This window comes from Ammospiza caudacuta, chromosome 8 (assembly GCF_027887145.1).
Source record: "Ammospiza caudacuta isolate bAmmCau1 chromosome 8, bAmmCau1.pri, whole genome shotgun sequence".
NCBI classification, from domain to species: Eukaryota; Metazoa; Chordata; class Aves; order Passeriformes; family Passerellidae; genus Ammospiza; species Ammospiza caudacuta.
Window position 1 is genome coordinate 5,816,032 of NC_080600.1, and position 13,785 is coordinate 5,829,816.

A 13,785-nucleotide genomic window follows, 5' to 3' on the forward strand; every position below is an offset into this window, starting at 1 on the left:
TAGAATAAAGGATTTCATCAGAAAGCTAGAAAAGAAAGGAATGGAATGATAATAAAATCTTGTGACTGACCAGACAGTCCAGACAGCTGGGCTGTGACTGGCCATTAATTAGAAACAACCACATGAGACCAATCACAGATGCACCTGTTGCATTCCACAGCAGCAGATAATCAATGTTTACATTTTGTTCCTGAGGCCTCTCAGCTTCTCAAGAGAAAAGATCCTAGCAAAAGAAATTTTCATAAAACATGTCTGTGACACTCATGGACACCCCAGGGAGATTTTGTGGCTCCAGGACCTGAGCTGGGTGTCACTACAGCCATGCTGGGGACACACACACACACACAGGGGACCCTCAGGTGGCTCTGGCAGCACGAGGGGTGCTGGCTCAGGGATGCTCAGGATCCCCAGGAAGGTACCAAAATGTTCTCCCAGCCTCAGGTTGGCTCCACACAGAGGGAGTTCCAGCTGTGGTGTAACATCCCAAAATGTGCTCTGAGCAGGTTTATCCCCACAGAGCTGGGTGGCAGGGCTGGGAAGGGCAGGCTTTGTCACCCAGAGCCTCCCAGTCACGAGATGCCAGTCTCTATTCTTGTCCCCAGCACCGGATCTCTCCGGTGACCTTGGGCAAAGGGGAAGTGGGAGCAGGGAATGCTCTGCTGGCATCCAGGGCAGCTTTCTGTCTCCTATACAAGGCACTGTCTGGGAGTGCCAAAGCCCCAGGAGCATTTGTACCTTGCTGCAAGGGCCATCCCAGCGTTCCAGGCTGGGCCAGCAACACGTAGCCCAGATTTTTCCACACTGCAACCACAGGACTGGAATCTCCTATGAGCACCTTCATGAAAAAAAGGAATGTAGAGGGGGGAAAATAAAATCCTCCCACCAGAGCTCAGAGGACACAAATAAGGTTATTGGGTGAGAAGACACAAATAAGGTTATTGGGGATGGACAGACAGCATGACTAAATTTTTTAATTTTTTATTTTTATTTTTATTTTTTAGTTTCCTAAACATTAGGCACCATTTTCCTCCCAGCCTAAACACTTCTGTCTCAAGTTGGACCCTCCAAAAAATCCAGCAATTCAATCCAAGAGGTGCTGCTGCAGCATGGCCCAATGACCACCTGACCCTCATTGTAGCCCGTGTCCATCATGCTCCAGCCCCTCTGGAGTTATAAATACTCCACAACAGAGCCTGGACTGGATTATAATTAGACAATGAGCCAAGAGGATGGAACCAATGGGCTATAAAAGCCTGGCCATCCCCCCAGGCAGGACCTGCACACCAGGAAGCACTGGCATGAGCCAGGCACCAGGAGCTGGGACAGGGAAGCTGAGGATTTCCTCCAAGTTGGACTTGGAGCATCCCTTGGGACCTCGTGCTCCCATCGCCAGGTTCTACACAGCCCTGGTCACAGGAGACCTGAGGAGCCTGCAGCTCCTGACTGAGAGGTACCACCAAGATGTCAACCTGGTCTTTGAGATCAGTAAGAACCAGCTGGAGTGGCAGGTGAAAAGCCAGGCCTCCTATGGACTCTCAGGTACTTTTCCTTTGAAGGAAATGAAAATGAAACCAGTGGGTATTTACTAACCCTGACCAGGAGAGGTGCCTTAGGTGTGCCCAAGGTTTCTGGTTAGCCCACAGTTCTGGTCATTAATATTCATCACTTTTAATATTTTATTCTCTTCTGCTCCTACTAACCCAGTGGAAGTGTAAAATCTGTGCATCCACATGATTTCTTCAGGCTGGGGTTAGGCATTCTGTGTTTTGGGAATGCTCTCAGGAGGGCTCACAGCCCAAATTCCTGATGGTCCTATCAGGAAGGATAAGATGCCCTGAGATGAGGCTCCCCATGGCCCCAGGTGTTCAGGAGATGATCCAGGAGGTCCTGGAGATGCTGGGAAACCCAGTTCCTCTCTGTGGCTATCCCAAAGCCAGCACATCCCAAATCCAGCCCTCCATTACCCTCCCACCTGCTTGGGAGCCTTCACTCCCAGCAAAGTCAGCTTTTCCTTTCCTGGGGAATTCCTTTTATGTCCTGCCATCCACTTGGACATGGGGCTGGGTGCCCTGCTGGCCAGCAGGGTGTTGGTTTGCCCACCTGATTCCATCTGGAATGACACTCCTGGATGAGCACACACTGAGGGGGTTTTGTTTCCCCTCCTGCCAACTGCAGTCAGAGCCACCAAGCGCAACCAGCCCCTAAAGCTGCCAGAGAGAAATGGGAAAAGAGGAGTCAGGAGCTGCCTCAGACACCAGGCTGCTGGGCAGGAGAGGGAATGAAGGGGCAGGACTGGACCAGGTACAATCAGAGCCCTATTTATTGTATTTGCTGGGAAATACCCTAATGAAGGCAGGAATGATGAATCTGACTCCATGTTCTCGGAAGGCTAATTTATTACTTTATAATATATATTATATTAAAGAATGCTATATTATACTAAAGAATACAGAAGGGATACTTACTGAAGGCTAAAGAGATAACAATGAAAACTCCTGACTCTCTCCAGAGTCTGACACAGCTTGGCCCTGATTGGCCAAAGAGCCAAAACAACTCACAGCAGAACCCAATGGAACAATCACCTGTGGGTGAACAATCTCCAAACACATTCCACATGAGCACAGCACAGGAGAAGCAAATGAGAGAAGAATTGTTTTCCTTTTCTCTGTGGCTTCTCAGCTTCCCAGGAGAAAAATCCTGGGCAAAGGGATTTTCAGAGAATGTGCATGCCACACCCTTTCAAGGGTGTGACACCCCATTCAGAGGAGTGAATGCCACACTCATTCAGGAGTGTGAATGCCACACCCATCCAGAGATGTGAATGCCACACCCATCCAGAGATGTGAGTGCCACACCCATTCAGAGGGTGTGAGTGCCACACCCATCCAGAGATGTGAGTCCCACAACCATTCAGAGATGTGAGTGCCACACCCATTCAGAGGGTGTGAGTGCCACGCCCATCCAGGGCTGTGAGTCCCACAGCCATTCCCGTGTCCCGCAGGGCTGTGGGCTCTGGAGGAGCGCCTGGAGCTGAGCTCCCCTCTGTGCCTGGCCGCTCGCCATGGCCACCCCGACTGCCTGCGGCACCTGCTGCGCCGCGGGGCCGACCCCAACCTGGCCCCGGGGGGAGAGGCTCCCCTGCACCAGGCCTGCCTGGGGGCGCACAGCGACTGCGTGGAGCTGCTGCTGGAGTACAGGGCCCAGCCCAACCTGCTCAGCGAGCGCGGCACGGCCCCGCTGCACCTCTGCACTTCGCAGGACTCCCTGCGGTAAGCACGACACCCACCCGCTGCTGGGGCTGGCATGGGGCTGGGACAATGGGAGGTGTCCCTGCCCTGGAATGAGGTGGGATGGGTTTGGCTTTGAGGTCCCTTCTGTTGTAGTTGAGATGGAGACAGATGGAGATGCTCTGTACTAAAGCAGGTAGCCCCGATGATGAGGAGGAATGATGCATCTGACTCCATCGATATCAGAAGGCTAATTAATTACTTTATTATCAGAAGGCTAATTAATTACTTTATTACACTATATTATTCTGTACTATATTATTCTATACTATATTTCATTGCATCCAAACTGAATCTGCACAAGCACCCAACTCAACTGCCCAGAATCTCGTGACTGCCAGCCAGCAGTCCCAACACACACACATAGATTCAATTGGCCAATGAATCCAAACACACCAGAATCCAATCACCAATTTCCTTCAGGTAAACAATCTTCCACAAGGCATTACACTTGTGAACAACAGGAGGAGCAGCAAATAAGAATTGTTTTTTTCTTTCTCTGAGGTTCAGAGAATGTGAATCCCAGTGATATGCTTGGGAAATTGGGCCTTGCTTTTCTCTGTGAAGAGAAATGGGGCCACAACACTCCATTTCCAGATGGCTTCAAACTGGTTTTATTCTAGCAGGCGTGCTTTTTATACATTCTTACAAAGCTCAGAAGTTCACACTTTACTCATTGGTTAGAAGAGACAAAGTGATTATTTACTGTATTTGTAGGGAATTCCCAGATGAAGGAAGGAATGATGGATCTGACTTCATGTTCTCGGAAGGCTAATTTATTACTTTATCATACTATATTATATTAAAGAATACTATACTAAACTCTACTAAAGAATACAGAAAGGATACTTACAGAATGCTAAAAGATAATGATGAAAGCTTGTGACTCTTTCCAGAGTCCCAACACAGCTTGGCCCTGATTGGCCAAAGAACCAAAACAACTCACAGCAGAGCCCAATGGAACAATCACCTGTGGGTGAACAATCCCCAAACACATTGCACATGAGCACAGCACAGGAGAAGCAAATGAGAGAAGAATTGTTTTCCTTTTCTCTGTGGCTCCTCAGCTTCCCAGGAGAAAAATCCTGAGCAAAGGAATTTTTTCAGAGACTGTGAATGCCACAATTATTGGAATAGGCAGTTGCAGGTTTATCTTAGTTATTGTCTTATTTATTGTCTTATTTATTCTCCTATTTATCCTTCTTTCTTGCTTGGTTTCTATGCCAGTGACCTTGGTAGGAAATTCTTTCAGGGGTAAACATGGATCCTCTTATCAAACATGGATCCTCTTATCAAACATGGATCTTCTCAAGCTTCTTCTTGGCTCACAGAAGTTGCTGTAAAACCTCTTCCGCCCAAATCTTCCAACCCAAACCGCTCTGGCATTCCGTGTTAACCTTGCTGTGCATCCCCTGTGCACACAGCCCAGGAGCTCTGCCTGTTGGAGGCAAAAAAGATGAACCAAAAAAGGTGCCATGATCCATGGCAAGGCTTCCCACACACTCCCACATCTCCCCACTGCCACAGCAGAGACAAAAAGGGCATTTTGGTGCCAGGCACATTGCACGGCCCAAGTCTTCTTCCTATGGACAGCCCAGCCTCAGCCTTTCCTTCCTCCTCTTTCCTGACTATTTCCCCTAAAATCAGTGTGTCCTGCAGCCCAGATCCAGCACGCTTCCCCAGGAGATGCTCAGGATGGGTTTATGGGTTGTGGAGCAGTGCTCCCACCCCCTCACCCCACACAAGCCATATAGGGATCCCCCTTGGTTCACAGGCAGGGCTGAGCTCCTCCAGGTGCACCCACATCCCACCCTGCATCTGCATCACACAGATGAGCATAAAAATTGCCTGGAAAAATATGGAAAAGCACAGAAAAATATGTTTCTGTAGGACTTTAGGTGCCTGGATAGCTAGACACATGGAACCAGGATATTTTGCTTTTTTCTTTTTTTTTCTTTTTTTTCTTTTTTTTTTTTTTTAATAAAGAGTTTAGCCACTTGATATTATCCTGATGAAACTGCTCAGGGCCACAGTGAATTCCATCACCTGTCAGCTTCCCTGGAAAGCCAGCCTGTCTTCCATCCTCTGCCCTCCAGGCAGGCAAGAGTACCTGGAAGCAGGTGGTGAAAGCAAGGTTCCAGCATATCATGGGCAGGGAGAAAGTTCTGGAGAAGGAAAGCAGCCAGAGAGGGAAAGGTTTGATCCCTGCTCATCAATAAGAGCCTCTGCAGGATGTCCAAAAATCAGCTATTAATCAACTCCTGGTTCAGCCAAAAACATCCGGGGATGAATCCAACACATCCTTGGTGCCGTGAGGGATGGAAGGAGCGGGATGGGAGAGGGAGAATGCTGCAGGCAGCTCTGGCTTTAATTCCTTCACCTGAGCGCCCTTTCCACCTCCAACCTCATCCTAAAACCCCAGTGCTTCCCTGATTTTGGGCTTCTCTCCCTAAAGAGATGGGGCCACCAAACCACCCCAGGGCGTGCAGAGGATCTCCTGGACCACAGAGGTCTTTGCTTCCAAGCTTGGAAAAAAAAATAACTATTTTATATAGATGCATTAAAAAATGGATCTGCTCTCACTGATTTGCATGTTCCATTCCCTTGGAAGGCAGAGGGGGATGGCAGCACAGCCACCAAGGGGATCAGACAGCCCCGAGGTGGCAACAGCTGAGTTGTAAGGCCTGGAATATTGGGGCTTTATAATGGAAATGCTGCGAGCCTCTTAACTGCGGCGCCCGGCGCTACGGGGGCTTCTACAATAACTGAGCCAACTCCCTTGAAAGATCAAAAATTAATAGACATTTCAGACAGGGTTTGAGGTTTCGACCACTGCTTTTTCAATAGCAAAGACTTTGCTAAAGTTAGAGACTGAGGAGGTCAAGCTTCGGGTAACACAAACATTTCCTCTTTGATTAGGGGGAGACTACTTTACCTCACCTCCTTTTTTTTAATTTTATTATTTTTTTCGTCGAGTAGTAGATTTTAGGTCATCCTTAATTTTTTACTGACAACAAAGAGCAGGTCATTGACCTACATAGAGAGCTATTTTATTTTTCTCCCTCTCGATAACAATGGCCAGAACACCTATGTGCCAGGTTCCTCTGTATTCCCATATACTCGGCAATTCACCATGGGGGCAGGACTTAAAACCTTTGAGCCTCTCAGTGACTGGGATAAAAAAAAATTATCTGGGCTTCCTTCCAGCCATTTGAGCTTCAGAATCCATGAGATTTCAACAAAAAGGATATCAGAGCTTTAATCTAGGAGCTTTTTGAAGAGATGGAAAAAAAAAAGTTCCAGTAAAGTTCAGTCTTACCTTCTTCACTTTAGGAGCTGTTCATGCCAACGTCGGCCTATTTAGTAGAGTTCCTCTCCTTGACCTCTTTTTTACAGCCGAGATAATTAACATGGTGGGGTAAGATGAGTCTCTAAATTCACTGCACTCTCTCCCTGGCGCTCTCCCTTTTCCCTCTTAAAGCTGGGGATGATTAAAGGAGCCTGCCTTTATTGGCACCCCGAAAAAAAAAATAAAATAAAAATAATTGAGGGGGAGAGGAAGAGCCTCGGCAGCGGGGAGGGGAGGGGACAGCGGGCGTGGGCCTGGTAGGGATGCAGGACACGGCTCCTGCCTCCCATCACGGCAGGGAGAGATGCTGAACATCTGCAGAGCCCTCCTCCAGAGCTCCCTGGATGTCCCAGGCTCCCCTCGAGGCCAGGGAGAGCCTGCCTGGAGAGGAATTTCCCTTCTCCAGCCTCGCACAGGAGGAAAGAGCTCGGCAAGGAAGGAGCTCTGGGAAGCCAGGGGATGGGACAAGAAGGTGTCACCCCCACTTCCAGCTGAGCAATTCCCTTCTCCGAGCCTTCCCCCCACCCTGGGAGCTGCAGTCAGAGCTCTCCAGCTCCTCCAAGCCCCCAGAGGTGAGGGGTGGGGGATGGAGGGTGGGATGAGTCCATGCAGGAGCTCAGGGGCTCCGTGCGAGGAGCACCAGGATGGGGAGCAACACCAGGGATGGGGGAATGGGAGGAAGGAGCAGGAAACAGGAGCTGAGCAGGAAGGCAGGAGCCTGCAAAGGCCAAGGCAAGGCTCCCAAACTCCAGGAGATGGGGACTGACCCAGAGGAGCATGCTCCAAACACTTTCCAGCTGTTCCAGCATCATCCTGGGCAGCTGTGGGAATGCCTGGGGCTGTGGGAATGAGCAGCACTGCAAGGGAATAAAAGCCAGCATTTAGCATCATCTAGTGCTAAACCTCATCCTCTGCTCTGTTCAGCCTTGCTAAATACAGCACTCGGAGCGTTTGGAGCCATCGTTTTGGGAACCTGGGCAAGAGCAGCTCCTGGCTGGGTCCTGACAGAGAAATGAAGAGCCCAGAAGCAGCCACAGGGCTGGCCTTGCCCTCTGAGACGTGACAAAATGAGGGCTTTCACAGATAAACCTCGGGGATGGGAGGGAAAATCAAACAGGAGGCTTTTCCTTAAGGAATCTGGAACCTGAGTGGGTTTTTGGGACTTTGGGAATTTCCCTGCAGCCTCCGCTGCCCCAAGCTCCTGCTCCTCCTGCTGGCTGTTCTTCACATCCCATTTCTAACAAATCCCACTTCCCCAGCCTGGTGGCTTTCATACCAGCCAGTGGGAGCCATAAGGAGGGCAATGGGCACATCCTGCCCTGACTCTGTGATGGGTGAAGAGATTAAAAAATCAATCCCAAATCATTTTCTCCCATTCCATTTGATCCAGGAGCTCAGAGCAGGGAGCACCAGCACCACTCACCCCAAATTTAATTTACCTTTAGAAGTGACTTGTCCAGCAAGGGGATGTCACCCATCACCTGCAAATTACTTGGAAGTGAGTTTAAATTAGTCAAAATTAGGCACCAGGCTGGATGGAAAACAAACTTACCTATTTTGCCACGGAATTTGTGCTGAGATAATCAGAAAGCTGAACTCAGTGTGCTCTTTCAGTATCCCCAGAAAATTGTAGAGGAGTCCTTGAAAAAGCAACAAGCCATTGCTGGGCCTTATTTAATGGGATTTTAGTCCAATCTGGTGGCAACAACCAGGCTGAGAATGAAAATACAGGAAGCCAGAAATGCTGGGGAAGTGTTGGAGCTCATGAATTCATCAATAGAGATTTTAGAGTTTAACCAGAGCATCTACCCAGAACCTGCTGATGCCCAGATATCCAAACAGGAGGAAAATGATCCTCCCAGGCTCCCACCTTTTCCATTCAGTGGAAGAGATCACTCCTTGCTCATAACTCCCAAGAGAATAATCATAATCATGGCCTCAAATTCCCTGCTGACAAGGATAGCCAAGACCAATAAAAGAGACCAAGAGTCTGAGTGATCCCTTCAACAGCAGTCAGCAAGCCCCAAAAAGCCTCAGGGAGACAAACCACTCCTGAAGAAAGGGATTCAGCATCCTAGTGCAAAAAATGAAATTGGTAAGTGGGGGCCTGAGGATTTTGGCAATGGTACAACCCCACCTAAATCCACTCTCAGGCAACCACAGCCCAAGTAGAGCATTTGTGGTGGAGCCTCTGGTGAGGGCTGGCACCCCTGGGAGGTGCAGGAAAAGATCCTGAAGGGATTTTTCCTGGTATCTCAGGCTTGAGGTGCACAGGAAAAGCAGCTCAGGGAGGTGTTTGTAGATTCTGCACTGCCAAGGACAGTGAAAATCCCCCCAGCAAACCCTTGTGGAGGTGATGAGGCAGGTCCACAAAAAGTCAAGTATATTGTTATTAGTATTAGCATTATTAGCATTATCTCATTATTTTATTATTGATATTTTCCCCACACTCATTAGCATTCCCCTGGGCCAGGAAAAACAAGCAATATCCTGGTGCTGTGCTTCCTCCCTGAGGTTCCTCTTCTTCCCCATTCCTGCTGCTGTAAGGATCAGGCTGGGACTTCTCTCTCTCTCTCATGCTGCTTCTGTGTCAGCCCTGATCCTCCCCCAGGGCTCCAGTGGCACCTGAGCTGACAGAAAAGATGAAAATTAGAGAGGCAGGAGGGGGTTAAAGGTTGGTGCTCCTCCCTTGGACTCCATGATCCTTGTGGGTCCCTCCCAGCTCGGGATATTCTGTGATCGTGTGAAAACACAATCCTCTGGAGCAGGAGCACAACTCAGGTGTGGGGTTCCTCCAAAGGGGAGGGAAAACACATTTTTATATCCAAGCAAGTGAGGCTAGGGTGGTCAAGGTGTTCAGAAATGGTCAGGGATGGTCAAGGATGGTCCAGGACACTCAGGATGGTCAGGGATGATCAAGGTGGTGAGGGATGGCCAAGAACGGTTGAGGATGGTCAGGGTGGCCAAGGAGAGTTGAAGGCAGTCAAGGATGATTGAGAATGGTCAAGGTATTCAAGGATGGTCAAGGCATTCAAGGATGGTCAAGGCATAGGACAGTCCAGGATGGTCAAGGATGGTCAAGATGGCTAAGGACAGTCCAGGATCGTCAAGGAGGGTCAAGGTATTCAAGGACAGTCCAGGATGGTCAAGGATGACCATCCATGCATGACCCTGGTCAAGGGGCAGAGGGAGATACTGCCGAAACCACCACTGCCCTCACTGTGGAGTGCATCAGGGCACAGTGCCACCCTCCCAAAAATCCCAGCTCCAGCATGACTTCCCCCCTCACCCCACACCACCATCCCTCATGTCTCACCCCACACCACCCCAAACCCCTTCCCACAGGTGTGCCAAGCTCCTGCTGCTGCACGGGGCGGCCGTGGAGCTGCCGAGCGAGGTGGGAGGTGACACTGCCCTGCACGTGGCCGCCAGGCACCGTCTCTGCCACCACGCCCGCCTCTACCTGCGGCGCTGCGCCCACGTCGACGCCCGCAACGCGCGCCAGGAGACGGCGCTGGACGTGCTCTGCGGGCAGGCCCCGGCCCAGGACGACCATTCCCTGCAGCTTTTCCAGCTGCTGCTCAACCACGGCGCCGACGTGGAGGCGCGGGACGAGAGCTGGAGGCGGCCCCTGCACCGGGCCTGCGGGGTGGCCAACGCCGAGCTGGTGCGGCTGCTGCTGCGGCGCGGCGCCGACGCCAACGCCATCGACTACGACGGCGTGTCCCCGCTGGGCTGGGCCCTGCAGGCCGCGGCCTCCCGCCCCGAGCTGCGGCCACACCGCACCGTGCAGCTGCTGCTCAACCACGGATCCCAGAGGATTTGGCCATCGGCCTTCAGCAAGGTACAGGCCTCAAAATGACTCCCAGAAAATTTGGCCCCATGTCTTCAGAAAGGTACTGGCCCCAAAATGGCTCCCAGAGGATTTGACCCTTGGCCTTCAGAAAGGTACCAGCCCCAAAATGGCGCCCAGAAAATTTGGCTCCAGGTCTTCATCAAAGTACCGGCCCCAAAATGGCACCCAGAAAGCGCCTGGCACCTGGGGGGTTGAGGTTGGGTGTGGTTGTTAATTGTTGTGGTGTTGTTGAGGGTCCCCAGGACGAGGTGATAGAGGAGAATTGACTCCAAGTTCTCAGAAGGCTGATATATTATTATATATCATATCATATCATATCAATCACATCATATTATTATATGAAAATTATATACTCAAACTACACTAAAGAGAGAGGAGACATCAGAAAGCTAAAACAGGAATGATAATAAAAAAACCCATGACTGACCAGAGTCCCGACACAGCTGGACTGGGATTGGTCATTAAGTTAAAGCAATTCACGTGCTGGGTAAACAATTCACCAAATCACATTTGCTCCATGGAGCAAATCCATGGAGCACAGGAGTATCCATGTCTGTCAGGGTCACTGCTTGCTGTGGTGAATGGATGGCTCCATTTTTAGTCCTGGTTTTCCCAGGAATAAAATGTGCTTTTGGCTGGAAATTTATATAGGTTAATTTTTTTTTTAATTGTGCTTTAAGTATTGCAGTCCAGAGGAGCAAAACATGGAGTAACTGAAGCTTCCCAGCTTCCCAGGAGAAGAAATCCTGGCAAAGTGATTTTTCATAAAATGACAGGGACAGTTGGGAGATTTGGGACATCTGAAGGTGGCAGGGTGGGAGAATTTGGGAGAGCTTCCCAGTCTGGGCAGGGGCTGGGGAGTGATGGAAGTGAAGGCCCAGAAGAAGGGCCGGATGGAGCCAGTGTGGCTCAGAGGGGTTTTTCCCTGCCTAGGGAATATCAGAGACAGGCTTGGCACATCAGCTGCCTCGTGGCTCTGCGTTCCATTGGTTTTACACCAAACCATAAAGAAAATATTATCCTGCCATGTCAGGCACAAGCCAAAAATGTAAATAAGGAGCAAGGGCTGCATACAGAGGAAAAAATGCCTCAGCAGGGTGGGACTTCCCACTGCTCCAAAAGGCACCAGGAGAAACCCCACGCCTGCCCCATCCCAACACAGGGCTGTCCCAGCCTGGAGCGGGCTGGGGTGGGACAAACCCCAGCTGCAGCAGGTGGGTGTTGTCCCCTCTGGCCTGCCTCTCTGTCTGAGCCCTCCCACCATCCCTGGACAGGTGCTGAGATCCTGTGCAGCTGTGCCAGAGGTCATCGAGGTGCTCTTCAACTCCTACTCCCAAATCCCGGTGTCCCAGGAGTGGAGAGAGGCCGTGCCACAGGAGGTGTTCCAGGTGAGGCAGCCCTGCTGCTTTGAGACCCTAGGAGGGGATTTTCCCCACAGAATTAGGGTTTGTTTTCCCCACAGAATTAGGGTTTGTTTTCTCCACAGAATTAGGGTTTATTTTCCCCCAGACTTGGTTTCCCCCCCCCACCCAAACTTCACTGGGACAGAGGAGAAACAAAAGGAATTTTCCCTAGAGCAGCACCACACACCTGATTCCTCCAGGCTTGCATCCCTCCACCTCCACCATGCTCAGACCCCACATCCCTGCCCCAGACTGCCATAAAATCCACTCTCAGCCTCTGGAAGTGAGCCTGGAGCCAGAGCACTTCCCAGCAGGAGCCCACATCTCTCCTTTTGGTTGGAAAAGCTCCTCCTTGGATGTGCAACAGGTACAGGCAGCCCACTCTGGGGTGTTTTGGGATGACTCCTGGCCCCACAGGCTGTAAGGAATGGCTGGAATGCTAACAAAGTCTTCACCATGCTCTGAGGAATGGGACAAAGGATTTTATCCCCCCAGATTAAGGAACGGCTGAGGCTGCACAGCCCAATCCTCCTTTGTTTCCCAGTTCCCTCAGGGGCAGGCTCTCTTCTCCATCAGCTTTCTGTGGGATGCTGCTGCACCCTCCCCGAGACTGGCTTCCCCCAAGGTGCTCCCACAGGAGAACTGATGTCCACAAGGTCCCAATTGCACAGGAGAATTCCAGTCCAAAAGGCCCAATTCCATGGGAGAATTGCAGTCCACAAAGTCCCAGTTCCACAGGAGAATTGCAGTCCACAGGGTCCCAATTCCACAGAGTTCCAGTCCACAAGGTCCCAGTTCCACAGGATAATTGCAGTCCACAAGGTCCCAGTTCCACAGGAGAATTCCAGTCCACAAGGCCCCAATTCCACAGGAGAATTGCAGTCCAAAAGGCCCAATTCCACAGGAGAACTGCAGTCCACAAGGTCCCAGTTCCACAGGAGAATTGCAGTGCACAGGGTCCCAGTTCCACAGGAGAATTCCAGTCCACAAGGTCCCAGTTCCACAAGAAAATTCCAGTCCACAAAGTTCCAATTCCACAGGAGAACTGCAGTCCACAAGGTCCCAGTTCCACAGGAGAATTGCAGTGCACAGGGTCCCAGTTCCACAGGAGAATTCCAGTCCACAAGGTCCCAGTTCCACAAGAAAATTCCAGTCCACAAAGTTCCAATTCCACAGGAGAACTGCAGTCCACAAGGTCCCAGTTCCACAGGAGAATTCCAGAACGCCTCATCCACCCTTTCCCTGTGTCAGTTCCCCACACCCACAGCCACACCTGAGCTCCTTCCCTCCAACCCTTATCCCTGAACACCTCCAGCTTCCCTGGCAGCCAGGAGAGGTGTGACCCCAGGTGGCAGAGCTCCTGTGGGTGGCACTGTCCCCGTTGTCCCCTCTCTGCAGCAGCACCAGGCGTTCTACGAGTCGCTGCTGGGGCTGGCGGGCACGGCGCGGAGCCTGCAGCACCTGTGCCGCGCCACCATCCGGGCACACCTTGGGGACAAGTGCCACTGCCTCGTCCCCCTGCTGCCCCTGCCCAGGGCCCTGCAGGAATTCCTGCTGCTGGAGCCCCAGGGAGTGGTGCTGTGAGGGGGCACACCCAGGAGCACATCCATGGAGCTCAGGAGCATCCGTGTCTGTCAGCGTCACCGTGGTGGGTGGATGGCTCCATTTGTAATCCTGGTTTTCCCAGGAATAAAATGTGCTTTTGGCTGGAAATTTGTATAAGTTGATTTTTTTCCCCCTTCTAATTGTGCTTTAAGGAGATTACAAAGAGTGATAATATGATTAGTGGCTGGTAGGAATAATGCTGATTGTAGAGGATCCCTGCAAAGCAGCGGGGGCTGCTCAGGTGTGGGAAGGGAGGCACAGGGCAGGGGACACAAAATCAGCCCA

The 13,785-nt window shown here is 51.0% G+C and overlaps 1 protein-coding gene across 1 annotated transcript; it reads left to right on the forward strand.

Moving 5' to 3' along the window:
* Positions 1 to 1,155: 1,155 nt before the first annotated feature.
* On the forward strand, positions 1,156 to 13,550 carry ASB18 (ankyrin repeat and SOCS box containing 18). The gene is made up of 5 exons (XM_058809923.1): positions 1,156 to 1,539; positions 3,002 to 3,269; positions 9,982 to 10,480; positions 11,767 to 11,880; positions 13,294 to 13,550. The coding sequence occupies exons 1-5, from the start codon at positions 1,230 to 1,232 to the stop codon at positions 13,477 to 13,479; spliced, it is 1,377 nt and encodes a 458-aa protein (XP_058665906.1). The 5' UTR covers positions 1,156 to 1,229; the 3' UTR covers positions 13,480 to 13,550.
* The last annotated feature ends 235 nt before the right edge of the window (positions 13,551 to 13,785 follow it).

Excerpts from the sequence above, each read along its gene's own strand:
- ASB18 (XM_058809923.1), top strand. The coding sequence starts at position 1,230 with ATGGAACCAATGGGCTATAAAAGCCTGGCCATCCCCCCAGGCAGGACC. Across the intron at positions 1,540-3,001 it reads GGCCTCCTATGGACTCTCAG|GGCTGTGGGCTCTGGAGGAG; the intron begins GTACTTTTCCTT and ends CGTGTCCCGCAG. Across the intron at positions 3,270-9,981 it reads ACTTCGCAGGACTCCCTGCG|GTGTGCCAAGCTCCTGCTGC; the intron begins GTAAGCACGACA and ends CCCTTCCCACAG.